The sequence below is a fragment of the Poecile atricapillus genome, chromosome Z (assembly GCF_030490865.1).
Source record: "Poecile atricapillus isolate bPoeAtr1 chromosome Z, bPoeAtr1.hap1, whole genome shotgun sequence".
Lineage (NCBI taxonomy): Eukaryota > Metazoa > Chordata > Aves > Passeriformes > Paridae > Poecile > Poecile atricapillus.
The window spans coordinates 33,786,713-33,804,965 of record NC_081289.1 but is presented as its reverse complement, the minus strand read 5'-3'; the positions used below and the strand labels follow the sequence as shown (position 1 = coordinate 33,804,965).

The 18,253-nt window shown below is 44.3% G+C and overlaps 1 protein-coding gene across 1 annotated transcript; it reads right to left on the bottom strand.

The window, feature by feature from the left end:
• Positions 1 to 13,003: 13,003 nt before the first annotated feature.
• On the bottom strand, positions 13,004 to 17,965 carry LOC131573452 (dual specificity protein phosphatase 6). Its single transcript, XM_058827431.1, has 3 exons — positions 16,999 to 17,965; positions 15,949 to 16,386; positions 13,004 to 14,515 (listed from the first exon to the last, which is right to left on the bottom strand). Exons 1-3 carry the CDS (start codon positions 17,399 to 17,401, stop codon positions 14,208 to 14,210), a joined length of 1,149 nt encoding a protein of 382 aa, XP_058683414.1. The 5' UTR covers positions 17,402 to 17,965; the 3' UTR covers positions 13,004 to 14,207.
• Between the last annotated feature and the right edge of the window lie 288 nt (positions 17,966 to 18,253).

Here is an 18,253-nt window from a genome sequence, read left to right as displayed (position 1 = left end):
AACTCCAGCAAGTTTAACTCCCTCAGTCCATGACAGTCGTCTGATCTTACTCCAATAGGCCTTGTGTCCTCAAATTCCCTACTCACCGTCCTGGGACAGCACAGGCAGGCAATACGTGCTTTGAATTAGTAAATCACAGCTGCTTGCTTAATAATTAGCTTGCAGAGTAATATGGGGCCAGCAGAGACCTGGGCCAAATACTATCCCAAATCTGGCCATGCTGACTTAAAGAGAGTAGTTACCTCTGAGCCATGTGGACAGGAGCTGTTATGCACCACCTGGTCTGGGTCAGAGATTAGCCTTGGGGCAGCTGCTCTGGTAGCACAGTCATGGCCCTTGAGAAAGCCAGGGCAGAGGCCGGAGCCCTCAACAGAAGGACTTTGCTTCCAGGCTTACAGCTGGAATTTGAACTATTCACACTGATAGGTGCCACCCCTCACCATCAGCTCTCACCCGGGAGACTCCCATGGCCCCTCCAGCCTTTTTCCTCAGAGGCTGGTTAAAATATTCTCTCAAAATAGATAATGAGGTAATAATTTTATTTTCCTAGTTGCTTAAGGAGAGTGTTAGAAGAGTTAATCCAGGGATCAAAGGTCTTTGTTAGCAGAGAGTCTTTTGAATCCCATGTGTGCTGGTCACAGAAATAACAGTGAAAGTGTACAGACCTGGAAATGACAGCCAGGCTGAAAACCAAATCTGCCACAACCTTCTAATGATATTTAGTGTCTTTTAAATGTTTGGGTCAAGTTTGATTTTGGTGGTTTATGTGGTCCTTTGTGAGATTTAGCCAGTTGTTGTATCTTTTCATGCAAGCAAAACTTTCAAAAAGGACCTTAAACTCTAGTGACGGAATACAGTTATTTGTATGTCAACTGCAGCTTCTATTTATAGGATGATGAAAATATCCCCCAATCAGTAACTCTCTAAGAGATGGCATTTCATAAAAATAGATTATAGAAAACAAACAAAGATGCAGGCGTGTTTTAGGTTAATCAAAACACTCATATTTCAAACTCTCCTCATAACCCATATATTTAAGACATTGGTAAATTCAGACGGTAAACCCGTTCAGACACAAACACAGCAACTTTACATAGGATAAGGAACTTGGCAATTCAGGGAAAAGGAATATTAATATATCCTACAGTGAATGAACACAATAATAAATGGAGGTTTTTAATGACTCAAAATTAAATTAACTGTTTTCTGTGATACCCAGTAGAGCTTGCATGAAGGCACTTACCAGAGGTGAATGTGCTTTTAAAGGGTGTTAATTTAAGACCTGATTTGTTTGAAGATTGACTTGAAAGAATTTCAAAGGATGTTGCTTAATTAAAAATATTCCAAACTTTGCATTCCTGGCAAAACCTTTTGACCTCTCACAATATTTAATGCTCCAAGGTGAGGAGTTGACTGACCACTCCTCTCTTCCCTAAAGGCACTCCGGATCCTTCCCCCCATGCCACAGCCATCATTAATTGTTGATAGGTGCTCGTTACATTGACCTAAAGCAGCACCCAGAGAAGCAGCAGATCAGGAAGTGGCAGGCACCCAACTGCAGCACCGGGGGTACTTTTCCCAGCTATGTGTCAGACACGGCTCATCCTTCCAAAAAGACCCAAGAACAGAGCGTACACTGGAAGGTCTGCTGACTGCAGCCATCACACAGTCTGGCATTCCCACCGACAGAAGGATCAAATGGAGCTATCCAGAGCAGGCTGGCGAGGAAGCATTAGCGAGACTCCTCCGAGCCCACTGGCTCCCGTGACGAATGGCCTGCTGTCACCGGTTCCGAGGGGGCCTCTCGCCATGCAGGCTGTTTGCATTCAGGCAACACTTTGCTTTTATAGGCCTGTGGAGCCAAAGACTGCTAGACTTTTGAACCCCAGGCTAACTTCTGTCTGGCTACAGCCTCATTTTCTGGAGCCAAAATCTTTTTTAACAACTACACAATAACAAGTAATTAGGGTAAAGTCTGCTAATCTTCTCCTTTGGGCCTGGAGGTTGTGTATTCAGAACCCGCTGAAGGTAGAATTACTGCCATCAAAGCCTGAGGTTACTTTGTGAAAGGGGTTGAACTCTAGGTCAAGGAAATGTTAACTGGACAAAGAGAGATCAGGCAGATAGTGTTGAAATTAAAACTGTCCTACTGAGATAATGCAGAATTGACTGCTTTTGCTCTGAAAACTAGCTGAATGAACAACGTGAAGGGAAGGCTAGAGCAGTTCTTTCAAAAGGTGAAAACACAGCAAATAAAAGATTTATTGACTTTCATTTGGGAATTTATTTGTAGTCTCTTTATTCAGTAAGACAAAGTAAAATATCTTATTTTTATATGTCACATTATGTTTGAGCCATCCTGTTTCTAAATCGGTTTGATTTACTAAATTGAATTAGTTACTTCTTATATATCTTCTCTCTCTCCTCTAAAAGCCCTCATACAAAAATTAATTAGAAATTGAAAGGTTTCTGCTCTGGACTTAAGAGTCCTGGGGACAAATGGAACTTGCTGGGCAATAGGAAGGATAAACAAGTACATATTCACATATATGAGGAGGAAACATGGTCCAGAAGAGAGTGTCCATGAAGTGCCCTAGATATGGCACAAGGGTGGATTTTGTGTCTCTGGTACTTGTATTTAACATAGACCAGGGAGAGAATCCAGTTTTTCAAGGGATTAAAGCCCAACCACTTAAAATCTTCAAACGTTCAAAATAAAATCACAGATTTTGCCTGGAAATTCATCACAGAGCAGGACAGCCCTCATTCCACCACATGGAGTCATTCCAAAATTAAATCCACTCACTGCTGTCAAGGATAACAAATACCTTGCCAGTATCAAAGCTGACAGCTCCAACAGGACCGGCAGCACTTCGTTCTCCCCCGGTGCTGTGAGGAGGTTTTTGCCTGCTGCTACCAGTGGATTTTAAGTCCATATGTGGGAGCAGAAGAGCAGAAACATTGAAGCCAGCTATTTCCCATTCCAGGTTCTACTGGGCTCTGTCACAACACTCCTGCCACCTCCCTTGCTTTTGGGAAATGGATGGAAATACTTCAGCTGACACAGGCAAGGGTCATCTGTGTAAATGTGATGGCAATTACCACAGCAGTGGAATTACATCACAGTTCAATTCTCAGGACAAAATGTATTTAATGGTGTTGCAATTTCCAGCTGGATTAAGCCAAGCACGGTAAAGTGGATATGGCTTTCTTCTTCCAAGCTGAGCTATCAGAAGAATTCTCTTGTGGGACTTCTTCAAGCCTGAAGGCTCCCAGAGTAGCTGGGATCAGAGTAGCTACTATCATGGGAAGAAAGAGTTTTGCAGAAGACCAATGGTAGCAAAAATAATTTTCAGCTCTGATATGGGACACTTCAATGCATGGGGAAAGACATCTCCAGCACTACATTTTCCTCCCAAGGAGGTAGCGTCCTGGAGCTCTCCCCTGAGCTGTGGGCAGGAGACTTTCCAGCCTCTCCAGGAAAAAGGCAATAGCCAGTTTTTTAGTTGTTTAGTGCCCGTTTTATTGGCATTTCCCAGGGGTTTTAGAAACACCAGGCTGTCATTACCTTCCTAAAAACATAAGCTTTCTCCATACATGAACTATAAGACATGGGCTCATCAATATTAGTTTTCTTTCACGATATGTACATTTTGCATGTATTTTCCTTTAATTATATCACAACGAAATTAATTAGTGGTAATGACTAATCATGGCACAAAGCTTTTTTTCTTTGAAGCATTCTTCTGACATGGAGACAGAAAATGACAAATGCATTTTTATGTTAATTATGGCCATGTGAATTGAACCAGATAGATGGCACAACATTAATGCTAAAATCCACCAAAGTGAAGCCTGACATTTTTTCTGAAACTTAGCACAGGAGCAGTGTCCCTGGTACAAGAAGCATTGGGATATATATCTTGAAGTTTCAGATTATAAATAAATATTCTCTGCTGCACTAGGAACAGCACCAAAGCTAGTTAAATGTTGCCTGGTTTAAATGCTTCACAGATTAAACTAACCAGTGTAGCTGTACCATGAAGCAATCCTATATTTATGTGAATATAAAAAATTGCTCTTTAGTCAGATGTTTTTCAGACTAAAATGTGAGTCTATCTCCTAATTCAAATACCTCCATCCACACTCTTTTCTGTTTCAACTCTGCAAAATGAAATTTTGTGGCCACTATTGAAAGCTGCCCATCAAAATACCAAATAATAGTGTTCCAATTAGGACAGCTTTTGGTTTTAGAATAAAATATATAGGAATATTGTGGCTGTTTCACAAAATTCTGTTCAAAATGGGAAGAAAAAGTAGTCAGAAAATGATGCTGCAGAATAAAAACCTGGCCACGTTCTCTGAGGAATTTGTAGGTTTGCACATGGATGTTACCCTTTTGGACAGCTGGCAAGCTGTTTTGGGGATCTTGCAGGCTTGTTTCCTTTAGGAAAGAAATCAAGCGTGTGAGTCAGGTGCATACTCTGGTAACATTCCTTTTTAATTCTAAAAGATTTTTCATAAACCAAACAGAACCAGACATCAGGAAGCACTTTCCTTTCCCAGATACCCCCAGCCTGTCTTTCCAATTAATTCTATGCTCAGATGCTGGGACCATAGCTGGATTTTATAGTTAAGCCAATCACAGCTCAAGCTAATGCCAAAAGATTCAGTTCTGTCCATCTTTCTATTGTCATTAATTGCATCCTCCTATTCCTGACATTGTACTGTGTCTGATGCTTTTCTGGCCTCATGGTTTGCTACATCACGGCTAGATCACCAGAAGAAATATTGATACATTTCACAGAGCTTTGCAGACAAGCAAGTGATTATAGCAATGGAAGTGCTTATAGCAAAGGAAGAAACAAGAGCACATAAATGAAAACAAAGAAGGAGAAAGGGAATAGACTGTCTTTTCAGAGGCAGCTGGTCATCTGATTGCCTGGCCTAGCCTCAGACTGTGCACTCCACCCTGACTGTCTGCTCCATCTCAGTGTGATGACCATGACTGCTTCCCTTATAGGCTGGTGAGTTTTTACTTTTCTGTACAAACAGCTTTCCCATCATACTCTTGTTTTTGCATGCACAGACCATGTATTCTAGTACTGCTCAAGCTTTGTCATGCACTTCTTGCCTTGGGCCATAACCCACATCTGCTTCCTACCATCACTGTATGAAAGAGCATTTATTAAATTATCTGGTACTGAGCCTGAAAGAAACAAACCCATTGTCCTTATCCAAGTCTGTGATTATCAACAGATTAAAGATTTGCCTGACAAGAATTGAGACTTCTATGTAGACACACAAGACACCAAACCAACTAGAAGCTTCCTCAGAGAATGAATCAGTCTTCATCCTCACTTTAAGTAGAAGGTGCAAGGAATAGAATCATCTGACATTCACTTTGGAATAATACAAGTTCATTTCTATGTTTCTTGACTAACAGTAACTCACATTTATAGGAATATATTAGAAAGCCTATTTTTCTTTTTTTCTCTAAAGTAATGGCACTCACATGCACAGCTCCTGGGCCTGATTCATCATTGCATTACTTCAGCTTTATTTCAGGAACTCCATTTATAGTGCAGCAACTACATGAACCGTGAGTCCTGCCTGTGACACTCTCAAAAGCATAAGTGTAGGATGGTCTTTTAAGTGGCTCATGATATAGGACTCAATTGCCCCAGTTCCTTGTTTGATTCTCCTCTGTGTAACTAACTCACTAGGGTGTGAGGGCTCTGCACCTCCCAAAAAACCTGCTTCTTCTTCTCTTACACTGAGCCACCAGAACAAAAGAGCATTTGGCTCCTCAGTTAATTCAGAAATCTCTAGTAATGTGAGAAATTGTCTGGCCCAAGAATCCCTATATTCTTCAATCATTAGAGGATACTATCAATTCTTATGCAACCAATGGTGTGCCATGTGTTTTCACATCCAAAAGAATGCCTCAGCATCTTATTTTGCCAATGGTTAAGCATTTGAGTATCTTTATTAACCAGGATTAGCTGACTAAACTCTGCAGTAAGACTCAGCAATCCAAGGATGTAGAGTGGTAATTATGGAATACAGCAACATGCACATAATTTAAGTCAAGTTGCCTACATTAAATGGCTGTGCAGGACTCAGGGAAAAAGGAAATTTTCTTTTGACCTCAGATAATTACTATATTAACTAACATCACAATAGTATCCCATAGCTGTAACCAGCTCACATTAACCAAAGCACTGTATAAAGATACCAGATTGATGAAATCCCTGCCAAAGGAAGCTTACATACACTTTGAAACACATACACACACGAAAAGGAAACCTGTTCATTTTATTTCACCATAATTGGAAGAGTCTTTTTAAAACCTTAATACTGTAATAACACTGCTTGGTTCTGATCTCTGCTACTCCTGTCTAAAGCCATTGGAATGTCATTCATTTAGACCTCAGCAGAGAGGCTGAAATATTATTGCTGACATAAAGTAAAAACACTATTAGAAGACTATTATTGAGGTTGCAATGTCAAGCACTCTGAATCTTACAGAAGAATGTATATACCTAGCTGCCACTTGGGACACTTCAACCCATACAAAATTTAACTGACCATGAACCCCAGAAACTACATTTTCTCATCTCTGGCCTTTCCAGCAACATCACCAAAGTGCTCTGCTTTCTGTTGGTTGATGTGTGTTTTCTTCTCTGCCCAACACCAAAATTGTTCTTAGTTGACCGGCCCCATTAATATTTTGTTCAGGGAAAACAGGGATGTAAAGAGTATTTATACTGCACAGTGCAGGGATGCTTGAGGCAGATGTGATTGGTACTGCTCAGGTACAGAAATACAGTATAGGTCTCCAATCAAACTTACCAGTTTTGGGGCAGACTTACTCTACGATCCTCCACCTCACGGACACAGCATTACAAACCCTGTCCCTCCTCAGAGTGCACTATGCTGTCCCTGCTTGGCAGGCCTGGCAACTCAGCACCAAGGGCAGGCTCAGCTAAATTTTACAACTGCTAACTTATAAAGAAAGTTGCTCATAAAGATTCAGTTGCTTGGCATGTTCAAACCACCATCTTCCAACAGCTCAAATCTTGGGCAAGAGGAGCTATTCAGGGAGCACCAGGCACATTCTCAGCACACACCCTGCCAGATTTCGAGTTCCTTCCTCCAGGCATAGAAAGCTGAGGATGTTCAAGGAAACAGTAACAGATTTTGTTACACAGACAAAAAACAAGGGATTTTCTTCAGAAAAAAAGGGCCAAGTCTTTTAGAATGACATATTCAGAGGGATATTAACTTCTTTTCATCTTTTTAGACCAGCCTGAGGCATTTATATTCAAGTTCAAACAAAGTCTAGCAAAGCTATAAACATGTGAGAAGTTTCTTTTAAGAAGAATTGGTCCACATTAATAATAGGCATTGTCTACTCTCTGCTCTAACAGCAATTTTTAAGTAAAAAAAATATTTTCTTCACATACAGTAGCCTGCAAAATTTCACTGAATCAAAAAAACCTAAGTGAAGGATTGTAAAGGTATCTGAAAGCCTAATTTGTTGTTCCTGATTTGTATTCAAGAAAACAGACACATTTAGTCTTTATTTATAACAAAAACATCCTGTACAGAATCCAAGTGTTACTCAGTTCCTAATGCTTAAATAGAGTATCAGCTCAGTGCTGGGCTGAATTTCAGTCTAGGTGAGAGGTGCTGTGCTATGTTTCTCTACAAAGAGCCAGGCTGGCCTAGAAACCTCTCAAACAAATTCATTTGGTAGAAATACTGACACAGAAAATAAAATTTAGACCATTGATAACACAGGAAATCCTAATCAGTCAAGCAATAGCTGAAGTCTCAGTGGTCAGGGGTTTTTTTGGGTTTTTTTTTTATGTTAGTAGGTGTCCAGGACTCTAAAATTATCTTTTTTTATAAATCAGGAAAAAAGTTCTCTCTCACCACAATGAGACATCTTGACTTTCTAGCTCTATGTCTAGTTCAGAATACTATAACATTACTATGTGCAGGGAAAAAAGGAACAAAAAAACCCACTTATGCCATTAATGGTCTCCAAACAGAGACAGATAATGTCTTCAAGGGGTTTAAGAGTTTTACAAACACCAGTCTCTGGCAAAGCCAAACTGGTAGTCTCTACTGTTACACTGATTCACATCATTTGGGTGTCCAACGTACCTACTGAACAACCAACATGTTTTCACAAATACTGAATACTTGTGCTTCCAGTCTGGTTTTGGTAGGATGCCATTTCCCATCAAAGGCAAAAACTGCCACCTTCAAACTATAAAGAACTTTTGCCTTGCTTAAACTGTCAGCCAGCAACGTCTTTCAGATGGCTTCACTTGCAGATGGGAATTAATCTTCTACAGAGCTGAGGTCAGCAAGAAAAAAAGAGATGAAAAAACAGACTTCTGTAATGCCCCAAAACATGGTTTTAACAAAAAACCAGAAAATTTCATTAAAATAAAAGTCTGGAAGCTAAGCAAGGACATTGCCCTTTTGGGAAAGTGGAAGATCTTGGGAGAACTTTGCAAAACACTTGTGTCTCTAGCAAAATGAGCAAAGTGCTTCACAATGGTGTCCACATTATGGTAGCCAGACCTCCCATGTAGCATCATTTGGTGTGCTGGTATCTACAGTGCTGGAACAGCTTAGGGATGGGAGAGCGCCAGCATTTTTGTGCGCTTCCTGCGTCCTGGGGATCGCAGCTGCGAAGGAGAGCGGGGCGCACTTCCTGTTGCATTTCTCAAATACAGTCCTGAATGCAACTTCTGTCATTAAGAAATATTTCTTAAGCAGACTCCATACCCCACTTTTCCATCTGATAATCATCTCCTTGTGTTTGTGGTAAGTGAACATCCTTCATCTTTGCCTTATGAGGAAAAGCTATGGCTGAGAGCACTTCAAAATTCCCTCAGTACTTGCAGATCCCTACGATAACAAACAACAGAAAGCATCTAACATGGTTTTCTCCTTTCCTTACAGAGACAAGCACTTCGCTCAAGAGAGGGCAGCTCCCATACCAGCCTTCTGTCTGCACTATCTGCTAAGTTACAGCACATGTTTATCTCTAAAATTTGGCAATGAAGATAGGAAACGTATGATGCTGCACTCTCCATTTCTGGCTCTTGCAGAGGCAGGAAAGGGCAGAGTTTGTATAACCCAAGTCATTACACACTGTGAGAAAACACTAGTAGGTAGCCCCTATTTCCTTTTGGCTATGAGGTGTTTGGAGCAAACTCAGAGTCCTTTCTTGAATGCAGCAGCTCACTGAAGTCCCAGAGTGTCCCATTTGTGCTGCTACACAATGAAGGGGGCTGGCCCCATGCTTGTGCTCATGGGGTAGCTGAGCAATGCTGAGCACGCACACCCAAGGTCTAGGGGGGCACTGAACTGAGCTTAGCAATTTGTTCCACCATCTCCACTCAGGCAAAGCCTTCGGTGATTTATTGCAGTGTGGAGAGAGGGCTTAAGCTGTAGCTTTGTTTAAACATTCACATACAATTGTTTTTCCTGGAGCTCCGAATAAAATGTCATCATGCTTCTCAACAGGGAAAAATTTTTGGATAAGCTTTTCAGAGAAGCTGAAGAAATGTTATCCAGACATGATTGTTAAACCTGGCTTCAATTTTGATAGCAGAGCTGCCTTTGTTGGACACATTTTCCATCTCACCCCACTTTCCTCACCACTCCTCTCTCTCTTCAAATGGGGAGTCAGTGTCTTCTGACACTGGATAGGCCCAAAGGAAACGCTGCTTCCTCATGCCTGCCCTCTCTGTTAGCAGCAGCTACAGAAAGAACCAGGGGAAACCATGTGGAGCCAAATCTACACAGAGACAGGGCACAGAGATGAGAAACAATGTCATCTGCTAGGAAGTGGCAAGAGGACAGCAGTAGCATTTTCTTACTTTTTCCTCTAAAATATACCTTTCCTATAGCTCTCTGTAGCTGACTGAGTCCATGGCACTCATTTTGTTTTTCACTGTGAAAACAAAGAGGAGCAGACAGGCCTAAAGTTGGCAGAAAGATGGTTTGATTTAGGAAATATGTGGAAAACAGCAAAAGAATAACAGAGAAAAGAGAGAGGGTAAGAATACAAAGGAGATGTTGCAACTATGTAACTTAGAAAAAGACCTGTGGAAAATTAGAAGTTATAGGAGGAACATCAGCATTAAAAAAAAAACACAAGAAAGTATATGGGGAAAGAGAAAATTATGGCCACTACAGCAAAAAACAGAGAGTTAAGACATTTTAAAGGGAGACATAGAGCAGTTTGAAAGGGTGTGAATGGGAAAGAGGAAATGCAAGAAGAGGAACCAGCACAATGAGTTACATGTTGCTATTGCACAGAAAATGAAAAGCAAAGTGTACACACAAACACAAATGGAAACCTTGGCCTTACCAGAGCAAACGGGACCGGATGCCACAGGACGCAATTTCATCCTTTGTATTAAAGGTAGATGGGTTATGTGAGAAAGTTCAGATCACTCCTAAGAGTAGTTTTCCTTCCTAGTATCTCCACAACTTCTGAAGGATTTCTTTACCTCACATTACTACATTATAATATGAAGAAGCAGGTTGTGATTTTGTTAGCTGCAAAGGGTGAACATTTCTCCTCTTTCCTCCTGTACACACCAGGCCTTCCCCTACAGGCACAAAGGATTTATTCTTCCCTTCACAAATTATTTTACCAGCTGAGGAACTGTAATAGCTGCCAAACCCCTCAGAAGCTGGAGACCTCTGCCCCATCCCAGCAAGGACTGAAACGAGGCAGGGGACAGAGCGAGTGAATTACTTTGAAACAAGTGCTGGGGAGGGGATAGATGGAATAACCAGGATACACACTGGAGAAGCAAGCAGAACCCAGCCTGAGAAAAGCTGGCAAGTGCTGATGCAGGATGAGCCATTCCCTACACCATGCTGGGAGAGAGTTATTTGGGAACCTCTGTGGGGAGGGTGAACATTGGTGGTACGAGCCCTCATCACTTTTCCTCCAAATCCATTGTAACACAGAGCCAGCCCATGACTGTGAACACTCCCAGCAAAATCACACGTTGAACCAGTTTTTGGGTTGGTTCCACTTGTAATTTGGGGTTGCCTGTGACCAAAGTTGTTGTCACACAGTCTGGTTCAAGTTCAGCCAAGGGTCTGAAACAGCCCTGGCTCAGGCCTTGCTCAAGGAAAAATCTGGAACAAGTTTTCAGCCTGACTCTGTTCTGTACGTCTGTGTGTGTGTATGTCTGAGCAAAGCTGCTCTTCTATGCTTGCTTGTCACAAAAAATGATGAATTGCAGAAGTACCCATTTGGTGTTAGTCATTCGGTGCAGCAGGAAGGAAGCAGGAAGCCCTTGTGAGCATTAACTTTTCAAAGCAGTTTGCAAAAAAAGCTAAAGCTCTCCTCCCCTGGGCTACACAGCCACATACTGCTCTTTACCTCCTCACCTTAAGGGGCACCTACTCCCAACTAACATTCTCAGCTCCTTCAGCCGGAAATATTTGCCCGGTGCAAACAGCTGAGGTATTTGGTGTCAGCCCTTTCTCTGTGCAAGGCGTATTGACAGGGGGGAGGGAAGAGGAGCCTTCCACTTGCCAAACGGGAGAGGCCTGATTGCACTCAACAGGTTCAGTTCACGCTGTGACCCTGCCCGGCTTCCTGCTATTCAGATGTGTTACTTCCCCTTTGTGGTAATGGCCTGTGGCAGCCGGCCAGAAAACACTATTAATTTCAGAAGTGGCCTGACAACAAACCCATAGCGAAACGAGAGGAAGTGGCGGGGAGGCCATCTGTTAACTTCAGCAGAACAGTAGGGACACAGCTATGTAGGTTCTACAAGGAAAGCAGATTAATAATCCACAAAGAGGAAACTGGCTAAAATTATCCACAGACCATATTAAATAAAAAAATAAAAAAAAAAAAAGCCAACAACAACAACAAAAAAACCAAACAAAAAAACAAACAAGGGAGTCACTTGAGCTGCAGCTGGACAGGAAATTGCTAGAGCTGCTTGCAAATCTCCACTTTGAACAGAACAGCACAGGGAATGCCAAGAGCGGAAACCGTTCAAAACTGGATTAGCACAAGCCAAGTTTAACTGCAACCCACTTCTACTTTCACAGTTTATGCACTCAATCTAGGCCACTACTGCATGAGACACTGACTCACTTTTTTCCCATGTTTTGTTTGCATTTCATTTCACACACTTGCAGTTTCTAAAATTACTTCAAGTGTGCTTTGGCTGCCAGGAGTTCTGCAGTACCTCAGCCGACAGCCCCAGCCCCTCACTGTGGTACTGCACACAGATTTTGGCACCACCCTGCCTTGGGCCAGTTATCATCAGGAAGGATGTTAATGAATATAGGTTGCAGCAGGAAGTTTTGCAATTGCTATAAGCCCCCTTTTTCCTTCTGCAGAGACACAACTGCTTGAAGGGTCCAAAGAGGAAATGAGCTGACTGAGGGGAGACTTTTCCTCCTTGCCTTCATTAAGTTGCAAGGTGGATGAATGGCAGCAGAAAAGTCATTTACAGGCTGCAGACTGTTGATGAATCTTTGTGAAATTAGTTCCTGCCAGACAGCTAAGCAGAGCATGAACCCATCTCTTGGCATCTGTAATAGAGTGACCAAAATTCATAAACAAAGCCAGAAAACAGAAGCTCCTTACTCTTAATAATAAAAGAAAAAATAATGAGAAAAAACCACTATGGCCCAGAATGAGGTGCGTCCCTAGTACAGCAAAGAGATGCTGGAATACTTTGCAATTAACCTAAAGGCCTTCAAAAAAAAAAAGCATTTCCTTCACCAAAGCAAGGTGAGAATCTAGCACATTCACTGTTTGTTCATTCAGGCACCAGTGGACCAAAGGGGAAATTGAGGTTTTATTGTCTTAGGGGATGTACAAAAGCTATTAAGAGTAATTATTGCCTTTAAACATAAGCGTATGGGTATGGTGCAATTAACCACAAACACACAGAGGGGAAAGGGGGAATAAACCAGCCAGCTTCTCCATAGCCAAAAATAGTTATTTATTTATTAATAATTTAAGGGTTTACATTCTTATAATAAATTCCATCTTAAAACTTTTACACTGTGGATTAAACTCTCCCTTATTGGCAACCATGTGCAGATTCACTGTGCGTACACACAGGTACAAATGCTCGCACATACTTCCAGTTTTATACAAAAAAAAAAAAACAAAAACGCAAAATATTGCATTTGAGGTGAAGCTCCCTGAAGAATTTGTACAGAGGTAATGCACTGTTTAGCACATCTGAAAGTTTTAAAAAGTGATCAAAAAATCTTTCGCATTCAAAGACAAACCTCCTCCCAGATGATCTATTTACAAAAGGTAAGGCAAAAAATTAATTTAATTTAAAAATATATATATATGTATATATATATATCATATGGAACCTACATCAAAAGCATGAGGAAAAAAAATCACCACAAGGAAAAGAAGGATATATGAAAGAAGAGACTACTTGCTCACAAAACATGATCTGCAAACTTCTCACCTTGCCATTTCTCCCTCATGGAAAACTTGCTTCAATAAAATTCAGCATGCTGCAAATATATTCTTTGCAATTAAAACAAACAAACAAAGCAGAATTTATGAAAAGAACAAAAACACAGGTGTCCCTTGGATTGATTTCTTGAGTACATGTGAATTAAGAAAAAAAAAATGCAAATAAATTTAAGGTTAAATATTTACATTGATCAAGTAGAACACTATCAAGCTCCTAGCAAACAAGTACTCCAAATACACTAAGCTGAAATCTCTTTCTTTGGCTCCTCTAAATTAAAACAAACAAACAAAAATAACCAGTCTTCACTGAAGACAAAGATGCGTGTCACAGATCTGAGAGCAGAGGGCAGGACAGTCCCAGCCTCTAGAGAACACGTGCCCAGCCTGTCCAGCCTCACCCTACCACACAGGGAGTCCTCGGACCCCGGCTACTGGCCAAGCAGGGATGAACGTACTGCCCACCTGCTGCCTGGTCACCACGGTCCTGCCCAGAGAGCTCGCCACGTCCCCTCCCTTTGCAATAGCCGATTCCATACTGTGTAACCTTTCGTTGCCTGCACTGGCAGCTGCTTTTTAGTAGCAGAGGCCAGAAAAAGAGAAAGCTGCATTTCTTTTATCGCTGCCAAAGAGAAACCATTGAGGAGTGATCCCATGAAATGGACAGGAGAAGGGGGGTGGTGGGAGCTCACGTGGACTGCAAGGAATCCACCTGGAAGACGTTCTGGTTGGAAGGGGTGGTGAAATACAGCTGCTGGTTCGGCACTCGATTGTCACAGGGGCTGCTCAGTCCCAGAGTCCGCTCAAAGTCCAGCAGCTGACCCATGAAGTTGAAGTTGGGTGAAATGTTAGACTTCTTCATCTTGACAATATCATAGGCATCATTCATGGACAAGTTCAGCTTCTGCATGAGGTAGGCCACCGTCACTGTGACCGAGCGGCTGATCCCTGCTAAGCAATGCACCAGGACGCCGCAGTTCTTCCCCCGTGCTTCATCTGTACGAAGAAGCAGAGAAGGACACATAAGACAGAGGGTTGGTAACTGATCTCACACACAAATGAGATTAGTATCAAGTAGGAAGAAAGTACAATTCTGATCCCAGTGGCCAGCAGTGCAACTCAAGAGTTAACTTTAGCGGCTTAAAACCAGGACAAGAGAAGAATCCACTCCCCCTACTACCCAAGTCCAAGAGCTGAGAAAACTAAGAATGAGACAAAGGACGCAGGACACGCTGCATGACACTGTTTTAAAAGTCAGTTCTAAAAGACAGGCTTTTGCCTGGAGATTTGCCTTTAAATTCTTACAGTCCCCTTGCCCCAGCATGGAAATCCTGCAATATGTCACTGAAAGGCTTTATACAGACCAGCAGACTGCAAAGGTCTATTAAATTATTCTCCAACTGTTGTGCAGCTAACAATGGAGGTATTCAGGCATTTTAAAAGAATGAGGGAAGTCACAGGGGACAGCCCATTAGGAGGAACAGGATGTCAACATTGGTTGAAAATGGGTTCCTTTGTAATAGGAAATGCATTACAATGCCTGGAGATTAGTTTCTTTGTGGCTTCTAGCCCACATTTCTTCCTGCTAGGCTCAGATTACCTACATTCTCCACTATTACTGGTATCATTCAACCGGATTACAGCACAGCTTCCCAACAGATAATGCAATGCCCGCCCCATCGCACCCCGATGGGACAAATTTGAGTCCTCCCCAAAACGAAGGAGACTGCAGATTTTAACCAGAACTCCTTGGGCCCAAGGGTACAGATTTCCAGAGCTGACGGAGAATGTCTGAGGGCCGGCTGACCGAGGCACAGAGCCCGAGAGGTATATCATTATTAGCACGAGCTTTAATTTAAACTCTGACAATGTATTTGCCTGGGACACCGCTTATTCATAACTTGCATTTAAAAGGTGAAGTTAGACTCCCAGATAGTTTCTTTTTATTATACTACTCCTCAGTAACCTCAAGGAAAAAAGAAAAAAAAAAACCAACAAAAAACCCAAAACCAAACAACCCCAAAACGAACATCAACAAAAAAAAGGTCAAATAAACTATCGACCCCAGGCTTATTTGCCCCCCACCCCCACCCGCTAGGAAGTGATTTTAGAAGATCCCACAACATGAGCAGAGCTCAGTCCCCAGCTCCAACAGAAATGACTCAAGGAGAAATTCCACAGCCAGACAAACTAGGTATGTCTGTGCAGCCCTGCAAAGGTAGCCTACAATTCATTGGGACTTCTCAATAACCCCCCCAAACAGTCCCCAACAGCCCCTCAACTTAAGCCGGCTTTAAAATCAGAAAAGGGGGCATGACCCAGAGACGGCCATAAATGCTGCTTCCACTCGCCCGAAATTCACCAATTCTGCAAAAGATATCGAATTCTGCCTCTTGAGATGTAGCTGTTAACAAGTAACCGGGTCTTACCTATAAAGGAGATGGCCTCAGGAAAGAACTGAGACAGATTTTGGCTCCAGTGGTCAGAGATCGGGATCTGTTTGTACTTGAATTCGCCGGCGTTTTCAAAGAGATTAGGCAGGTTAGGGGTAACATTCAAGATGTATTTAATGCCGAACTCTTCTAAAACGTCCAAATTAGTGGAGTCCTTGGCACAGCCTAAGTAGAGGTAGGGTAGAATCTCCACCGGAAAGGAAGGCTGGTTGTTGGAGAGAGGGCTGCCATCGGAGTCGGTGGCACTGTTGGGGTCTCTGTCAATGTCAGATTCAATGTCGGATGATGAATCGGAGCTGATTCGGAGGCCCCCCAAGCCCAGGACCGGTAAAGGAGGAGAGCTGCTGCTACACGAACTGTCTAGGTTAGTTTCACAGTGCAAGGCGAACTCGGCCTGGAACTTGCTAAAACCACCTGGAGAGAAAAGCGAAGAGGAGAAAATGCAACCTGATATAAGATGGCATGTCGACTTACTTCCCTGATACAGCCCTGTCTGCAAAGGAGCGTCTGTTTTGCACCCTCTCGAGCTCCGGGAAAAAGGAGAAAAAAAATGTCACGCTCTCAACGCAGACAAACTAACTTAAAGGAAGGGTTAAGAAAATCGCCCGCTGCGGTGGAGGGCTCAGCATATTCAAGATTAAAGCTCTGTACCGCTTTGCCCTGCGGGGACCGCTGGAGAGGTGTCTGGCCGGCAATTCCTTCTGCCAGGTTCATGCCGGAATCCCCGTTAGCCCTGTCCTCCCCACGCTGCTATAGTGATTTGGGACATCAAGGTTTCTTTAAACAATGCAAGGATAGGGAGAAAGGGGGGAGGGGGGGGGGGGAAGGTGTGGAGTAGGGGAAAAAGCCCCCTACCCGGGTCGGTGCTCTCCTGGTGCATCAATCCACTGCCCGGGGAACGCTGCAGACCGCATCCCCCCCTCCCTCTAACCTGGGCAGAGATCCACGAGGCTCGGCTCCCCGTTCCCCGCAGCCCCGGGCCCCAGGCAGAGATCTCTTCCCCCAACCCTGGGCGGCCCTTCTCACCTTCCAGATAAAATGCCTTGCAGCCTTCATCTTTGAGGCGCTTGAGGAGCAGCCCCAGCACAGACTCGCCGCCCGTGTTCTCGTTCCAGTCGCGGCTATGCTCGTCGTACAGCACTACGGTGTCGGTGCCGCACCGGCGGGCGAAGCGCTCCCGGTCCTCCTCGCTGCTGGCGACGAGGGACCGCAGGGGCAGGTTGCCCTTCTGCAGCCGCCGCAGCATGATGCCGGGGATGGCCACATTGATGGCCGACTCGATGTGGGACGACTCGTACAACTCCTGAGGCCGACAGTCCATCAGCAGTAGCCGGTCGTTGCCCATCTCCAGCTGCTCGTTCAGCCACGCCACGGATTTACTAATCGCCATTTCCGACGCGAAAGGGACGGGTCTGAACGTATCTAGCATGGGGAAGGACGGGGGGAGCGCAGAGTGCTCTGGAAGCGCCCCTCTCTCTCACAGAGGCATGCGGCTGGCTCGGCGGGCGGGCTGCACCCCTCTAACTCCGCACAACTTATCTCCCTCCGCCCCAGGAAAATGAATCACGCAGCCCCCCCCGCGCCGCTTCCCCCGCGCCGGGCGGCGGTGGAGTCACGGGGAGGGAGAAGCAGCCCTGCTCCCGGCGTGTGTGTGAGTGTGAGCGCGTGTGTGTGCCTGCGTGCGCGCAGCCAGCCTGCCCCGTCTCCTTTTTTTTCTGTCAATGAATCCCTGAATGAACCTGCCTAATCGCCGCTGCAGCCCGAGCCCTTGGGCTTTTCCTCCGCCACGAGTGAATGAAATCCAATTAACGTGCCGCCGAGCGGGGCTCCCCGGCTCAGCATGGAAGCGCTGCGGCGGCGGCGCCCCTCGCTTGCCTCGCGTTCCCCTCCTTGTCCGCGCTGCCCCGCGGCCCCGCGCAGCCGGCGGCTCTCAATGGGTACAACCGCGGGCCGCTCAATGGGTACATTCTCCGGCGCAGCCAATGGGGGAGCGCGGAAGGGGCTGTTGCCGCGGCGACGGGCCGGCTGGAACAGGTTGTGTTGATGAATCGTTAATGAGTTTGTCATTCACAAAAACGGAAAGGAATTTCCGCTCCGGATAAGCCGAGTGCAAACAAGCGGCAGCCGCGGCGCGGCGGGCGGGGGCGGCGGGGGCAGGTGAGGGGGCGCGGCCCGGCGCTCCCCCCTTCCCTTCGCCAGCACCAGCCGCGGGGCGGCCGTCGCAGCCGGCGGAACGAATGGCACTTTTTCTTTTCTTTCCCTCCCTCCATATTTTCGTTCC